The sequence below is a fragment of the Balaenoptera acutorostrata genome, chromosome 8 (genome assembly GCF_949987535.1).
Source record: "Balaenoptera acutorostrata chromosome 8, mBalAcu1.1, whole genome shotgun sequence".
In the NCBI taxonomy this organism is placed as follows: Eukaryota; Metazoa; Chordata; class Mammalia; order Artiodactyla; family Balaenopteridae; genus Balaenoptera; species Balaenoptera acutorostrata.
In genome coordinates, this window is record NC_080071.1 from 17,006,834 (window position 1) to 17,025,183 (window position 18,350).

Genomic DNA, 18,350 nt, shown 5'->3' on the forward strand with positions numbered 1-18,350 from the left:
TGTTACATGACATAGAGTCCTTTCCATGAGTAACCCTAAGAGAATTTCATGCTGCACTGAGTATTGGAAGAGCTGTTTGCCTCATGAGAAGCAGGTTTTTCTTTTCTTTTTTACTCCAAATAACATGGTTCACCCAGAGACAATAATTTTATAATATTAATTATAAAATTAATAATATTCTATGGACAAGTATTTATCCTGGCACCATACTTGGATTCTTTTTATTATATTACCATTTTTATGTAGATGGATTTTGTCTCATCTCTCTCTCTATATATATATATATATGTAAAATTCTGTTTAAATCCACTTCTACTTTTTAATGAGATTAAATATAAATAAGTAAATGGGCACACAATCCCTACCCTCCATCTCAAAGGGAATACAAAACAATGATTCTTGAAACAAAGAATATTTGTACTATTATACAGAAGGCATTCAGAAAAAAGGTCTGATACGGACAGGAGTGGGTCTAAAATGCTTCTCAAAGCTGTCAGGGAGCACAGAGAACGGAGTGTGTGCAAGGACAGCGAGGACACTAGCCAAAATGGAGTGGAAGGCCTGGACTAGGGAGAGTGGAAAATTAAGGTTTATAAGTAGTGGAGCTAAGATTTTAATAGAATGTAAATGTCAAGCAAGGAAATTTTGACTTGAGGGGACAAAAGGAGCAATAATCTTTCAGAGTGCAAAGGTTGCCAAAGGAGAGCTTGTAACCTATTTCTAATACAACCTCATGAGAATACTTGCACATGCACTTTTGTTATTAAAAATGGCATAGTGAATGTGGCCAAAATGAAAAGGGCTTTTTATTCTTGTTATTTAGTACCCAAGTATAATTTCACCACAAGCAGGGACAGACTACAGAACTTTTTGTCAGTTCCTTTCTTTTATTCTATTATCAAAGGACTTGATCCAACACTGAGCAAGAAGCTACATGTGGTATGTACAGAAATGATACCTTTCCATTAAAGGAAAAAAGGCTTCAGTGGGTTACCATGGAAACAGCCTACCGTCCATTCCAATTTCTAGTAAAGAATCTTAGTCTTCTAATGAAAACCTACCAGATAGATATACTTCTACTCCACCTCTCTAGTTGCTAACTTTCTAAACAGATTTTGCAGTGTTCTTTTTATTTAAAAGAAGTAAAATGTGCTTATTTGGCTGGGATATGCAGAAATTGTTTAAGAGGCACTTTTCTCCCCCCCAAGAAAACAGCAGCTAGCAAATTCAGAGGTGCACCGTACAGTCCCTGTAACACCAAAGAATGATCAAAGTGGTCTCCCTAGGTCACGGTGGCCAGTGTTCAATCCACATCTTACACACTGATGAGACCAAGTACTATTTCTAGGTGGTGGAAATCATTACGTTACAATGTGCTCACTAAAGAGAACTTTTCTTCCTTCAGTGGCCCAAACAAGTGGCCCATGAGCTAGATTTATTTTTTACTATGAGAATCTTGACGTGTTACATATAAATCTAATATAAAGACATGGCCCCCAGTTTTAGACTGAAGTTTTTAGAACATGTTAATATTGATCTCTGAGATCTCCTATACAGAAGAATTCCAAATAATTTATGTAGACAAGTCCCCCTCCAGAAGATGGAATTTCTCTCTCCTCCCGCTTGTGTGTGGGCTGTGCTTACTGACTGGCTTTCTAAGAGTAGAATATGGAAGCGGGTGGTGGTGACTTTGCAGTGGAGAAACATGGCAAATGCTGCCTTGGGTGAGTGATCACGGTTCTACACTGTGAGTCATGTTAATACCACGCAGCCCTGATAAAACGTGAGGAGAATGGCACTTCACTTTTGTGATCTTCCCCCCAAAAATCTATACCCCCAATCTAACCATGAGGTGAATATTAGACAAACCCAAACTGAGGTACACGCCACAAAATGCCTGCCTAATGCTCCTCAAAACTGTCAGTCATCAAAAAGAGTAAAGTCTGAGCATCTATCAGAGCTGGCTAAGGAGATATGATGACTACATGTAATGTGGTATCCTGGATGGGATCCTGGAAAAATGAACATAGGACCATATGGGAAATTTAAGGAAAAACCTGTGAAATCTGAATAAAGTTTGGAGTTTAATTTTTAAAATATCCCAGAAGCAAAATGTTAACTGTGTGAAAAGAGCATGGGATTTGGAGCCTGACAGACCACAGATCAAAGACAGGTTCTCCCACTTGCAAACTGAGTGACCTGGAATTTATCTAACCTTTTTGAACCTCACATTCCTTATTTGAAAAAAAGAAATTATAATACTAACCCTGGGACTTCTCTGGTGGCGCAGTGGTTAAGAGTCCGCCTGCCGATGCAGGGGACATGGGTTTGAGCCCTGGTCCAGGAAGATCCCACATGCCGCGGAGCAACAAAGCCTGTGCGCCACAACTGCTGAGCCTGTGCTCTAGAGCCTGCGAGCCACAACTACTGAAGCCCGCGTGCCTAGAGCCCATGCTCCGCAACAAGAGAAGCCACCGCAGTGAGAAGCCCATGCACCACAACGAAGAGTAGCCCCTGCTGGCTGCAACCAGAGAAAGCCCACGTGCAGCAACAAAGACGCAATGCAGCCAAAAATAAATAAATAATGTATTTAAAAAAAAAAAAAAACTAACCCTGAAAAGTTACTGAAGAAACGTATAATTTATGATATATGCTATATCATATTTAATATACTAATATTTAAAATGACTGCTATCTTGCCAAACACACGGCAGGTTATCCCAAAATGCTGGCTTTCTCTCCTTCCACCTGCTTCCAGCCCAACATCCAAAAGGCCAGAATCTCTGTCCCTTTGCCTGCTGGTTTTCTCTGCCAGAGGCTGCTTTGCCCACCTCGTCACATCTGGGGAATTAATCAACTCTACTCTCTGGAAGCACACCTCAAGCAAAAGCTGAGGGCAAGTGGTATAATTATCCCAGGTCCTTCACCCTTCCAGGCAACTGAACCTGAGGCTTGTTCCATCTGGTTGCCAGTTTCCCAACAGGATAAGGCTCCAGTTATCTACAGTGTAACTAATTTGTAATATACCCTTTATTGGCTACTTTGCCTTCCCTGCACTCCTACTGGTCTTTCTTGGGATCATCTACATAATAAAAACTACTTGCACTTGAATCCTTGTTCAATGTCAGCTTCTGGAGGAAGCCAAACTAAATTGATCTTAGTTGGCAGCAATGATGAATGACATAAGTAGGATTTCTTTAAGCTTGAAACCACCTAGAAAAGTTCAGTATTATTTGATTCAGTGCCAATGTTGTGCTAATAATATGGAGGTGAATTTTTTAAATTATGTCTAATTTAAACTAAAGGATAGTTTACCTTTACAGATAAGATGCAGTTACAACAGATACACAATAAGAGTTTCTTTGTGCTATCTTAAGGACATTATAATTTGCCTTTTGAGACTTAATATATTTAATATAATTTTTCTCTAATTATATGCAACATACCAGTTTTAGGAAGTGTCTAATAATACAATGTATGTGGAAAAGTTTTGAATATAAAATACCAGTAAAAATATATTCAGAAATGATATCACAAAGTCTTTTATCATTAATTTGTGGCTAATAAAACAAACACTAAAATGAATATATAGTCTATATATATACATATATATGTCATGTGAATAATATATATTATTACTGCTATGTTTATTTTACATTCACAGGCATAAATGAGTAAGAACCTCAAAGACCAGATATCTTGCTGCTCCATGGTTCTAACTAATGATATAGTCATAAAGGGAAAGTATGTATTAAATTGCCCATGACTGAAGGAGAATATCCCATCCAGGAATTTACTTCCCTTGCAATTTATATGTGTGAAGGCCAGTTCTTCAGATAAAAAATATTTAAGGAATAATTCAGTGGGGGAGAACATAGGAAAGAATATCATCAAAAGAAAGCTAATTTGTTACAGAAAATCAATACAATGAGAACATCAAGAACAGAGTTCAAGCAGGTTGGAATAGTGGAGGAAACTCTTACAGAAATGTTGGCACTCACTTGGATGTCTGCATATCAAAGTTTCATGAATGGCCTATATGGTTTAGATAAAGCCTGAAACATTTAACATTCTCAAAAGTATCAATGAATAAATAGATGGACGAATCACTGAATGAATAGATAAATGATAGAGACATAGCATGGGAGAAGGTGTTCTACATGGTGAGAATAATTTAGTTTTTGCATGCATCTCCTTTAACCTGATGGTCACTGTATTAGTTTCCTATTGTTGTATAACAAATTACTACCAATTAAGTGGCTTAAAATAACACAAAATTATTAACTCACAGTGTTATAGGTCAGAAATTCAGGCACAACGTGGCTGGGTTCTCTGCTCAGGGTCTCACAGGACTGAAATGAAGGTGTTGGCCAGAGCTGTGATCTTACTGGAGGCTCCAAGATTCCTGGTTATTGGCAGATTTCAGTTCCTTGAATTTGGAGGACTGAGGGCCCATCTTTCTCAGTCTGCAAAGACACAGTCTTATGTAACATAATGTAATCATGAAGTGACTTTCCTGTCATGGTCACAGTCTCACCAACATTCAAGCGCAGGGTGTTAAACAGGGCATGTACACCAGGGGACAAGAATCTTGGGGCCATCTGAGAATTCTACCACAGTCACATAAAAAACAATATCTGCCATTCAAGTGTTATCTCTTGAGGTATCTTTTGGAAGGAATTCCTACTAGGCTTATATTTGCAATTTATATTCTTCAATATTACAACAATACAACATACAATATGAGTAAACATATTATGAGTATGAGTTTTATGAGTATTATGAGTATGAGTAAACAATACTCATACAACAATATGAGTAAATATTTGGAAAATATTTGAGTATAGATTCCTGAATTGCAGACTTCCTTTAAAACCCTTCAAGGCAGAGTAAGTTATTAAACATACGTAAACTTTAACACCAGTAGTGTTTAAAATGGGAGGATTTAGCAATGAAGTAGAAAGAAAATAGAAACAACAGTCACATTTTATTATATTAGTGCATCCTGCTTATTTTATTACCTTATTCTCTTGCTCTGTTTTCCATAAAGTATACGAAAGAACTCCAAAGAGAAATTGCTTTCATTGAAATTCAGCAAGTAATTACTGGACACATACTCTTCTCCTAGAATTGTTTCCATAGGTATTCAAAATATATCTCTAGCATTATTACTGGGGCAGCGAGGTTTAAAAAATAAAACAAAAAGATGAGACTAACTGTAATCAAATGTAGATTATATGCCTGGATTTTGCACAGATAATTACTGATACTGAGATGTCACTTGGGCTAAGTACTGTGTTTAGAGTTTAGATGAATTACCTCATTCAGCCTCTGAAATAGCCCAGGAAACAGGAGGCATCTTTATCCCTTTTCCCAGATAAGGAAGCTAAGGTTTGGTCAAAGTCTCACAGTAATTCTTTCTGAAGCGTGTGGAGGAAGGTCTCAAACCCTGGTCGTGTCATTTTCCAAAGCCCATTGTGTTAGCGCTGTTCTGCTCCAAAGATATGCACAGATGATATCACATCTACAATAAAGTGCAGATAAGCTATCAGGGTAAGAGTAGTTACAAAAACGCTACATGAAGAAACTGACGAATGTACTAAGACTTTAAGGAGGTGGTCTTTTCCTGGGCAAAGTGGAATGGATAGTCCTAATGATATGATCAGCACATACCAGGTCAGGGATGGAAGAATGAGGTGACTTGCTGAGCACCAACAGGGAACTACCAGAGTGTTACATACAGTTATATTGAAGTGAAAGGGGAAAGAGTTAAGCCTTCATAGGTGATACTGAGGACAGACTGGGAATACTGAACTTGAGATACACACTCACATCTTGTTTCTAACAAGTCTTTTAGAGCATTAAAACTGTAAAAGACCATAGATGCCATGTAGGCATGTAAGGTAAGAGTACACAGCTAGAAGCTACCTACATCTCCTTACCCTCTTCTATATAAACCACTGGGCTAACAGGCTATAAACAGAATCTGAAATCAATTAAGACAGAAAAATCTTTTGTCTGAGAGCAAAAGTCTCTTTGCTTGGCATCTCCATTGATGAATTCAATTCCATCTATGCATTCTCCATGCTAATATCAGGATGGTGTGATATATAGTAAGAGAGAACGTGTTAAAAAATAAATCACACTGCTAAATGTTGAATTTTTATTGCTAAACAATTTTCTTTGTTATTTCAATATAAATGTTCCTGGGCTATTTTTACAGAATGAGGAAAAAACTATTATGATATGTTTATTTTCTTATAATTTGTCCTTCTGGATGGTTGTTAACAGATTTCTCAAACTGACTGTATTTCAAATACCTAAAGGGATTCCCAGAGGGCCCAAAGCTCCAAAATGGGTATGTAAAGGGCAGTATGGTCAAGTGAAAGAACAGTGGCAATGAGCCTGGGGTCCAGAGAGACCTCTTTCGCTAAGAAGCTCTGGCAAATTGGGTGAACCCTGTAACTTTACTGACCTCAGTTTCTTCATCTAGAAAGTGAAGCAGTTGGCATAGAGTAACATATAGAGTCTCTTCAAACTGTGAACTTTTATAGTAAATACTGTCCTGAGGAACTCAACAGGAAAAGTATTTTATAAATTCAGAACTAAATCTAGGGAAATCACAACCTGTATAATTAACAAAGCTGAATCAAATACACATGTGAGCCTTTTAAATACACACATATTTTTTGGCAAAATATTTCTTTATCTAAGGATAAAAGAAGGAAAGAAACCTTATGTTGAGACAGAGCCAGCAGAGGGCGTTTAGTCCCCAGGCCTCTTGCTGAAGGAGGTGTGGTCCAGGTCCCAGTAACATAGAACAGTGTCCTTGGTTTGCAACTTGGGCTGCTCTACAAGGTTTTGTGAATGGCTGCTATGCTGCTCTCAATTATTCAAAGGGGTAAAGGTATAAGAGTATTTTTAAAGAAATAGCTATACATTAGGATTTTAAGCAAGATACAATTTTTAAAAGAATGTATTGACACATGCTTTCATTGTGCGAAGTAAAGTACTAATTTACTGCAGAATATTTTAGACAATTCTCACACAGTCCTTAAAAAATGTTTAAATGTTGTTTCAATTTTAGATATTTGAAGAATCATAAAATAACTTTGGACATACTTCCCAAAAAGAAAAATCCAGAACAAACTGTATGCATGTGTGATATAATGAAAAAGTTTACCTTCTCTGAAAAAATATTAAGATTAAAAGGAATTGAGACTGGGCTTGGCTATCATCTTTCATATGTTGCGAGTTATTCCTAAACTCATTTGAGTGCATCAGTTCAGAGACAGAAATCAATCTAACCTCAATAAAGTATACATAAAAGCAAGTAAATCATCTAGTCATAGTAAAGAACCACTTTACAAAGATATATTTAAATGGAAAAATGATTATGAAAATGATTGCTCTGATGCTTTTGGAAAGTATAACTGGATGTTACAATTTTAGGCCCAGATATTGAGATACAATAGATTTGAAATCTAAAATCCAACTTTTCTATGCAAAATTTGCAGTGACATTTGGAAAGGCTTCAACCAGCATTAGGAATAAAAGGAAGTGTATTCGTTTCCTCAAACTGCTATAACAAACCATCACAAACTGGATGGCTTAAAACAAAAGAAATTTATTGACTCACAATTCTCGAGGCTGGATGTCTGAAATCAAGGTGCCAGAAAGGGCATATTCTTTCTGAAACCTGTAAGGGAGAATCATTCTTTGCTGCTTCTAACTTCTGGTGTTTGCCAGCAATCGCCATGACTTGTAGATGCATCAGTTAATTTTTTTTCAATTGCAAAGTCCAAAGAAAGATAATTTCATATACAGGGCCAGAGAGTATTCTACAGATACCTTTCTTAAATGTGATGTAAATTACATATCTATTAATTGACCCAAAAATGAATCAAAATTAGAAATTGAGGAACAAAGAATGCTTTGTGGACTTCTCTCTAGAACTTTCAATAGTTAAAGTTTCCAAACTATCATTAGAGACCTGAGGAGAATTGATGCTCAGGCCATGATTATACTCATTATGCAAAATTAATGATGAATATGGATGCTTTGGTATCTCCATTTACATTGCCATCTGTATACAACTAAAATAAAGCAATTTCAAAGTGGAAAATTATCCTTTACATTGATATAATGTGCAAAAGAAATTTCTCTAGAAATTACCCTCTCTCACATCAAGGTTTACTACCAGATTCATTTATTTAATTAAAAATGCTTGTAATTGTATTAAAAAAAATGCTAACCATGTTTGGGAAGGATACAAATACTTATCTTAGATGGGTGTTTCCTTTATTCTTCTTTTGGTTACTGTTTTTCCATGAAAAGTATATACATTGAAAAGTATAAAAAGTATACACATATACATGATACTTCAAAGATAGGAAAATCTTTTCTGAATTCGATACACGAAATCTATAATATATTTTATACTGTTTAAATAAATGAACTTTATACACTTCCCAAGTTTTTATATTGTTAAGTAAAATGTATAACCTTTGTGAAAATTTTCCTTTTAAGATATTGGCTTAAGAGGGTACTTGGGTTCCATCACTGACTTGTGCATCTCCCTCTTACCACTACTTGTGATCTTCCTAGAAGCCCTGAGTAGCAGTGCTACAGAGGCAACCATTTCAAGACTAACTTAGTCAGCTTACAGGCTAGGACTCAGAGTTTATAAGTGATTTGTAGAGCTGACTTCCTCAGATTTCATCAGGTTGCTTTGGGAAATGAAAAGACCTTGAAATGACCTTCCTCATCATACTCCCTCTCGATATTGCAAAGAAAAAATAAATACCCACAGAATACTGAAGCATGCTTATCATAACTAACAGAAGAAAACAACTTTTATAATTATGTATTTAATAACCCTCATAAAACTTTAATAATCAACATTATAAATAAATTATTCACACTAGGAACAAAATAATAGAGGTTATTATAGCATCAGTTTGAATTAGCTAACAATGAGTCTTCTACCTACCTTGACATTTCTTGGATATTTTGGGAAGAATTATAGTCAAGCCCAGTCAAAACCACATGAGAAAGGTAAACATAGAGCCTGCCTTTAAGGAGATCTCTAAAGATAATTCTACAACCTTCAGAAACCCACTGACAATATTTAATAAAGTTTATGTGATGTACTTATGTTATAGAAAGGAAACTGATGAAAAACATCATTGTCCCTAGACTTAGGGAATTGGTCATATGGTGGTGGTAACAAGGACTGCCCTTTACGGAGCTCCATAAAGTTTACAAACTTTATTTTATTGAACCTGTTGTGTAAGTTTTATAAGGCAAATATAGTTCAGAAAATACAATGCCACCAAATAATAAGAATTTAATAATGTAGTTAACATCCTCTAACACCACACAGAAAAATAAACTCAAAATGGATTAAAGACCTAAATGTGAAACTGGATACTATAAAACTCCTAGAGGAAACATAGGCAGAACACATAAATCGCAGCAATACCTTTTTGGATCCATCTCCTAGAGTAATCGAAATAAAAACAAAAATAAACAAATGGGATCTAATTAAACTTAAAAGCTTTTGTACAGCAAAGGAATTCATAAACAAAAAGACAACCTACAGAATGGGAGAAAATATTTGCATACGATGCGACCTACAAGAGATTAATCTCTAAAGTATACAAACAGCTCATACAGCTCAATATCAAAAAAAGAAACAACCCAAACAAAAAATAGGCACATCTAAACAGACATTTCTCCAAAGAAGACATACAGATGGCCAAAAGGCACATGAAAAGATGTACAACATCGCCAATTGTAAGACAAATGCAAATCAAAACTACAATGAGGTATCACCTCATGCCAGTCAGAATGACCATCACCAAAAACTCTACAAACAATAAATGCTGGAGAGGGTGTGGAGAAAAAGGAACCATCCTACACTGCTGGTGAAAATGTAAATTGGTATAGCCATTATGGAAAACAGTATGAAGTTCCTTAACAAGCTAAAAATAGAACTTCCATATGATCTGCAATCCCACTCCTAGGCATATATCCAGAGAAAACTGTAACTCGAAAAGATACATGCACCCTAATCTTCACTGCAGCACTATTCACAATAGCCAAGATATGGAAGCATCCTAAATGTCCATTGACAGAGGAATGGATAAAGAAGATGTGGTATATAAATACAGTGGAATTTTATTCAGCCATAAAAAAGAATGAAATAATGCCTTTGCAGCAACACGAATGGACCTAGAGATTAACATACCAAGTGAAATAAGTCAAAAAAAGACAAATATCATATGATATTGCTTATATGTGGAATCTAAAAAATGATGCAAATGAACTTACAAAACAGTAACAGACTCACAGACATAGAAAACAAACTTGTAGTTACCAAAGGGGAAAGGGGTAGGGATGTGAAGGTATAAATCAGGAGTTTGCGATTAACATATACACACTACTATGTACAAAACAGATAACCAACACAGACCTACTGTATAGCCCAGGGAATAATACTCAGTATTTTGGAATAACCTATAAGCGGAAAGAATCTGAAAAAGAATACATAAACATCACTTTGCTCTACACCTGAAACTAAATATTGTAAATCAACTATTACTTCAATTTAAAAAAGGAAAAAAAAGTTAGAATTACAAAAATAATAATAATTTAGTTTGTTAAACTGAGTCTTCACAAAAAGCACATGACACTGTACATATTTTGTAGTTGAAGAAAAGGACGCAGAGAGATGAAATAGCTTTCTCAAGATCACAGAGCAGAGATCATTTGAAAATACAAGTTTATCTGATATGAAAGCTTCCACAGATAAATCTGCTATACTGCAACTTTTTTTTTTTAAAGAAGATATTATTTTATTGGCTGACTCTTATATTTTCAGGTATTTTCTTATACTGCTGACAAAGAAATCAGAACCGATGACTTGTGCTTGGATGTGTCTAGACTCAATGGACCTGTAATCATGTTAAAATGCCACCACATGAGAGGAAATCAGTTATGGGAGTATGATGCTGAGGTATAGTATTTTCTTAATTTATTTCTTATTTAATGCTTAGACTCAGTTATGTATTTCAAATAAATTTAAATCCTAAGCTATTTTTTCTCTGCATTGAAAGAATTGTATTTTCAAGCATGCATGCTCATAGCTGAAAACATTAGGATGGTATATCATATAAATAGGTTTTTGCCAAACTAGGCCATTAGTATAAAATATACATAAGGAAAATAAAGTCATTTTTATGTGCTTAAACTTTGTTATCACCATGTACATGCTCAACATAAATTAGGTAATGGGCAGACCATGCCTATCTGAGAGATGTGTGTGTCCTGTATGAAAATGTGCATACAGGACAATATCACTAATATTCTCATATTTTCAAATTTTAAATTTTACATAGTTGTAATCGGTGATATTTATGCTTCTCAACTTAAAGGAAAAAAGAAAATAGCCACAAGAATTAGCATGAATTAGTATTCTTTACATTAGTAAATACTTTACAGAATTCAATGAATTAATTAGATACATAATCAGCTAAAGAGTATCTTCACAATATAGCACATTTTTCTGATAGAAGAGAGGGATAGAAAACAATGAAATTACTGTTGGGAATTTATAGCCAGGCAGTGTGTAAAAACCAGATCAACCATCAGATGGAGCTAATAAAAAAAGAAATATTTTCCTCTGCATAAAGAAGGTGCATTGAAACAGCTGCATTTCTTTCAGTTCTCTTTGCTTAGCAAAATGAATTGGTCATCTTTGCTACATTTTCCACATCATTAAATGGTCGGTGACTTATTCAAAGATAAGTAAACTTTGTTCTTACAAGATAAATAATACAAGAGAGATAAAAGAATTTCACAGATGCAGTGTTCTATGCAAGCCTATAATACTCTGCAAGAGTAACATTTTAAAAACCAACCTTCAGAGTTGTTGGTATTACTGATAGTTTAACAAGATCTTTTTAAACACTTTTTGAATGTCAATTTTATTTGCAAGATGTAGTTTCTTAAGTGGAATATCAAGAAAACACTGAATTCTAATGTGATCTGAAACTAGTTATGTAGGGTTAAAATTGGGCCCTAAAATTTATACAAAATTACCAAGCTCCTTAGACAACAAATATTTTTCTTCTGGGACATTATTAAAGACAAACACCCTGAATCCTTCCTATATTGCACCAGTGTGTCCTATTCAGACTCTTGCCTTCCTAATACGTTGTTCATCTTCTCTGTCTAACCATCAGGTCTTCTCTTCAACTGTTATCATCCATCACCATCCTTTATGTTAAGACTGGGGATGGATGCTGTTTCCTCCAATAATATGTGTGGGTCATCCTGGACCCTGAGCTCCCTACCTCTTCAATGAGGAAAAGTACAGATAAATGTACAAATAAAGGAGAAACAATGCAAGTTTCAAAATAAAAACTTTTGTTGTTGTTGCTCTTTAGTTTTCACTAGGAAACAAGGACTTTACTGGGCTTGTGCTAAAAAACAAAGAAATCCAGCATATATTAAAAGGAAAGGGAAATGAGTGTACGTATTTTTTATAAGATGAAGCAGAATTTCAGAATACCACATCTAATCTTTAAACTTTTCTATAATTTTTGAGTGACAACGGCTTCTATAGTCATAATTCAAATTCCTTCATATTTGAAATAACTATTTTTGGTAATTCTGTATATTTGTTTATATTTTTATCAGCCAGTAGCAAGATTACTGAATATTAGGGGATTTTGAAAGAAAAGTGAAAAAAAATAGCTAGCTTCAGCTAAGATATAGTTTTTTGTAAATTTACTATTTTGGATAACTAGTAGTTATTCTGTTGCAGTATTTTAGAGCGCTGTTATATTTTGTGTCATGTAAACTTTATTTCTAAAACACACACGATAAAGCTTATGTCATAAATGTTGAGAAATGTTTATTTTTAAATAAATAATCCAATCATCTTAATAATTATATAAGTTTAATTTACTCTCCTATATGTTTAGGTTTTCAGAATTAAATTGTGATGTTCAACTTGTTTAAATTTAAAATTTTAAATCATAATGTAGATTTTTTTTGCCAAATTAAAAAATGTAGAAATCATAATGTAGAGAAGACACATGAGAATAGATTATAGAAATAATGCACTGCCTTTCTGGAAATTTCAACTTTGAAAGAAAACACTGATTTTATTTGTGAAGAAGTCAGCGGAAAGACATGATTTTTTTAATGAAATTGAAATACAATATTTATTTTTTATAATTACCTTTTCTTTAAGTTTTAGGTTTATGATCACTTTAAGTCTACAAAATAGTCTCAACAATTGCTATCCAAAGTGTAATTCTAGGACTAGTGCCATCACCTGGGAACTTGTTGGAAATCAGGGATCTGTGAGACCACCCTAGACACACTAAGTCAGAGTCTGTATTTTAGCAAAATCCCCAGGTCATTTACGTGCATGTTAAGAGTTTAGGAAGGACAAGTCTAGACAGTGGCCAAACATCTGCTTATCTTTCTTAGTCTTTTTATATGCACTACTGAAAAATATTGCAAAGTTAGGAAAAAGCATAAATACGTTTTAGAAAATGACAAGGCTTCCAGGAGAGAGGGAGGAGGGAAATGGAGCATAAGGGTGAGAGGTGCTGAGATGAGAAAGGGGAGTAATTGCCAAGCAGCTCTAGTTTCATATTACAACCAGTGGAAAGTAGAAATGGCACTTGCTATTTTTTAAATTCTTTATCTACGGCTATCAAGGGCAAATTAATACTTCTTTGAGAAACCTCTGAGGTGGCGCACTTTCAAAGCAGAATAAGGAGTTCACAGAATTACAGAGCTGAAATGTACCTTTCAATTCTCTCCTTTTAGCCTTTATTAGGAGGAAGCTAAAGTACAAAGATTACACCACCCATGGCTGAGGCAGGATTTAGGTCCTAATAAAGTAATCAAAGAAAGCTAGTTATCAATACAATTGTGAATCTCACAGTGTGAACAACTGAAACATTCCATCACCTTATCTCACATAGTCCTTTCAATCTTAAAAAAGCAAGTCATAAATGGGAAAATTGTTCAAATATCCAGAGAAAAATTGAAACAGTATTGGTACAGGAAGGGGGACCCCTTCCAGGGCCCGAGAGTGGGCTCTCGTGTAACACTTGGAAATGAATTGTCTGAGGAGACACACATGCTGACAAAGCAAGAGACTTTACTAAGAAGGGGCACCTGGGTGGAGAGCAGGAGGGTAAGGGAACCCAAGAGGACTGCTCTGCCATGTGGCTCGCAGTCTCGGGTTTTATGGTGATGGGATTAGTTTCTGGGTTGTCCCTGGCCAATCATTCTGACTCAGGGTCCTTCCTGGTGGCAAGTGCATTGCTCAGCCAAGATGGATTCCAGCAAGAAGGATTCTGGGAGGACATGTGGACTAGTGTCTCCTGTCTCCTTTTGACCTTTCCCAAATTCTTCCGGTTGGTGGTAGCTTGTTAGTTCTATGTTCCTTACCAGGGCCTCCTATTGTTAAGATAACTCATGCAAGTGGTTACTACTGGGCCTGGCCAGGGTGGGTGGTTTCAGTCAGTGGTTCCCCTAATAACTCCCCCGGAGAGACTTCATACTCAAGATACTTCTTGGGAATTGGGGTAGAGGTCTCTTTCTTCTGTAACTACTTCCTGCTGAGAATGGGCATAGTCCTGCCTAGTAGAGTAGAAGTCTCTCTCCAACTGATCTAAATCAAGGTATTCTGTGCCCAAAACCAGCATTCACCCTCGTGGTAACAACAGTTTAGCCTGAAACTCTTGGAGCCTGTTGGAGATGAAACAGACAGGGGCCAAACGGGAGGTCCAACAGGATGGTCATCACCAGGCCCAGAAAAGGAAGGCAAAATCTGGGGTGAGAGCTGCACGGTGTGTGACTTCCTTCTGATTGGTTGGTGGTGAGGTAACAGGGCGGTGCTCCAGGAACCTTGTGCTCAGCCTGAAGTTACCATCCTCCACCTGGGTGGGGGCCTCAGTTCCTGCAGAAGAACTCAAAGATGTTGTTATGCATACTCCTTAGGAGGAACCAGGACCCTGCCCCAAGGCTGTACCATATTTGACTGCTCCTCCCCTGTTTCTGCATCCCCTCCCTTCCCTGATTAACAACTGTTTGAATCTGCCCTTCGGAGCTCAGGGAAGGTCTAGGAGGCTGAATGAAGTCTATATCCTATAAACAAGAAACAGGGGACACAGAAAGGATTTGTATTCCAGAGCCCCACAGAGTCCTATCAGTTTTAATTCAGGAAACAGGGTGATGACAGCTCTGGCCACTTCCTGCTAAAATGGGGCATAGTCCTGCCTCAATTTGGAAAACAGACACTGAATTGGGAATATTTCTGAGTTCCAAGTCCTGGATCTGAGTCTTGTATGACTAAAATCTCAGTCCCTTGATCTGCCATTTTAGTGTAACAGACCAAATTAGAAGTAGTTGGAAGAGTGACAACTGGAATTTTAATAGGCAAAAAAAATCTCATTTCTTTTCAGGAGAATAAGCCTGAAACCCAGTCTGGACCAGGCACTTTGGAGAGACTTGTAGCCACGTAGCCAGTTGTCTAGTTTTATCTAAGTAGGTTTTAACTTTTAAGGTGGTGTTAACACAAAGATAACAGGTGCTACTGGTCACCATACATGTCTCTTTTTTTTTTGTTAATGTATGATCTAAAGCAACTCCATTGTCTAAAATGTAATAGTTACAAGAGGAGACCTTTAAAAAGTAAGGTTGCAGTTACCAGCTGCCAGCAGACATTGTTTTGAGAATGGCTGGTAGCATCCAATTCTGACACAGCTCAGAAAACTCAAGTTCTTAGCAATACAAGGACTTGTCTGAAATCACACCCATAGTGTCACCTAGTTATTTCATTGGCTATCTGAACCACAGCTACTCCATTCTGACTTTTAATTGTAATACTATCCTTAATATAGCAGATGTCACCGTTAATGATGTTAGTATTTCTCTAGATATGGGAAGATACAAGAATTTGGGCTCATAAAATCTCCTCAAAGTATTTAACTATCTAAAGGCCTGTTCTGCCAGTTTTTCTCAGAGCACAGAGTGCCTCATTCCTGATCTCCACCCTGAATTCCTTTCAGGGGGTGCTGAAGATCAGTGGCCACAGTGGCGATTGACTTAATCCTTGCAGAAGCAGATGGCAAGTGCCAGTTTCCAGTCAGCAGGGCCCCTTCATGGTCATAAATTTGGTAAATTCGACCATGGTTTGGGGGAGTATTTCATGACCATTTCGTCCCACGGTGCTGGGAATGCTCATTCCCAGGTCTGGCAAAGATTTCGCTGATAGGCCACTCAATGTGCTATTACTGGACTAGGTCTTATTAACAGTGCCAAAAATCTCTGTACCACCTGTCTTACTAGCCTCTTACAAGTCCAGAAAAATATTCCCTCTTGTTGCTTCATCCCATATCTAGAGTTGTGCTATTACAATCATTGATCTCATATGGAACTACATATCCTCATTTTATCAGAGGCTCAGTCACACATTTGGTAATACAAGAAACAACAATGTTGTAAAACAGGCAATATAAAAAACAATATAGCTAGCAGATTAGTGAGGTCATAAGTAGGAATATAAGTCAAGAACTTCCATTAGGTGAAGCCCAGTATATCGCAGGTCATCTGACTTAGTCTGTTCTGTACCAATCCCTATCTTTAAGGGAAATTATATATTGGCATTGTCCATAAGGCACCCAGTGCAGTTTCCTAGTGTTACTAGACTGATTATCCTTAGTATGATTTATTTGTTCCCAACAGAGAGGAGCTTTTTACCTTAAATTACTATAGCCTGGTGTTATCTATGTAAATCCGTCCCATAATTGTGGGAGATTTTATTACTTAGCTGAAACTTTGCTTGTTGCTCTGATTGAGCTTGAGTAATAGAAGAACACTTGTATTTATGGCCAGGGTCAGAGCAACTTGTATTTATGGCCAGGCATTATTAATTGACCAGGTGAGGGGATTCCATCTAGTAATATCAATAGTAACCTGAACATGACTATAATTTTTTTTTGAAAGTAAATTTCCTCACAGCTAACCAATTAGAGCCCTGGAGTGGAGAAATCCACCAAGGTAACCCAGAAGTACTAGACACAGGTAACTGGCCACAAGCCCAACAACTGGATTGATTTTTAAAACTAGCATAGGATCATGCCTATGATAGAAAGGCATTTGATTCATACGCAAAGGTCCAAGAATCAAGAAAACATTATAAATGATCATACGAGTCAGGTCCAGGATCTTGGGCTAGCTATTTCTGATAACGTCTTTTTCTCATCCTAGGAGGAATGTAGTTTCTCCTCTGTTTGAGCACTGTTTTAAGGTGAGTTTGAGGTCAGCAGGCCTCTCTATAGACCAGTCCGGTGCAGGGGCCCTTTGTAAGTGGAAATTAATCCAAGAGTCAATTCCCTTCAGTTTCACTGTGCATGAGCTAGTTAAGAGTACCTGATAAGGGCCCTTCCGTCCAGGTTGGAGATAGTCCTTTCAATTATGCCTTTTCCAGCATGCATAATCCCCTGGTTGCTAGTTGTGGGGCATCTGATATTCATCCAAAAATAGATTACTGAGATAAGCTTCAGAAACAAACTTAGAGTGTCCTTCAATTAAACTTTACATTAATATAACATAACAGCAAGGAACTATCTGCGAGGTGAGTCTTAGTAAATACAGACCGCCATTAACAAAACTGGAATTTAATATTCACTGAAACAATCTTTTTCTCTCTAAAGTTACCCTCGTTTTTACCAAATATAACCAAATTAAGACTAGTCTGTTTGCAAAATAAGTCTGGTCTCAATAAACTTGGCGTGATGATTTATATAACTGTAATTGATCATATGGGCTTTCTGCTTGCTGAAACTTTTATAAGGAGTCTCAGACTGAACTTTTAAAAGTCCTCTCAGGACTAGGAAAGTCATGCCAAGGGCTTATCACAGATTTTGCCTAACAGATCTAGGTGAATGCCTTCCTTTTCAAGGTCCCCAAAATACCTTGAGATTTCTGTACCTGTTATTGAGGTAGCCCTCCTAATTTATCTGATAAAGCTGCTGGAAACCTAAGGGTTTTCACTCTTGAAGGAGCAGATAGAAAAGATAAATGTTTCAATTCTGCTTACAAAGGTATAATTTACCAAATTACTGTAAGTCATAATTAGTGTAAGGGGGAAGGTTTTCCTTACACCTGGAAAACACAGATTTAAACCAGTAATTTTTCAGATAGAAACCATAAAAATTACAACCATATCAACCAGTTCACTCAGTCCTGTGTAAGTAATCCTTTTTGTTAACAGCTTTACAAAGCCATCAGGCTTCCCATTAGAATTCTTCAAT

General features: G+C 36.5%; 1 protein-coding gene across 6 annotated transcripts in view; it reads left to right on the top strand.

Annotated features, from left to right (window-relative positions):
* Positions 1-18,350, top strand: part of GALNT13 (polypeptide N-acetylgalactosaminyltransferase 13) — a 574,171-nt gene that overhangs the window by 543,079 nt on the left and 12,742 nt on the right. For all 6 annotated transcript variants that reach the window (XM_057551814.1, XM_057551815.1, XM_057551817.1 and 3 more), the window contains one exon: positions 10,886-11,020. In XM_057551814.1, the coding sequence (XP_057407797.1) occupies positions 10,886-11,020 (135 nt within the window). The remainder of the gene's footprint in view (positions 1-10,885; positions 11,021-18,350) is intronic.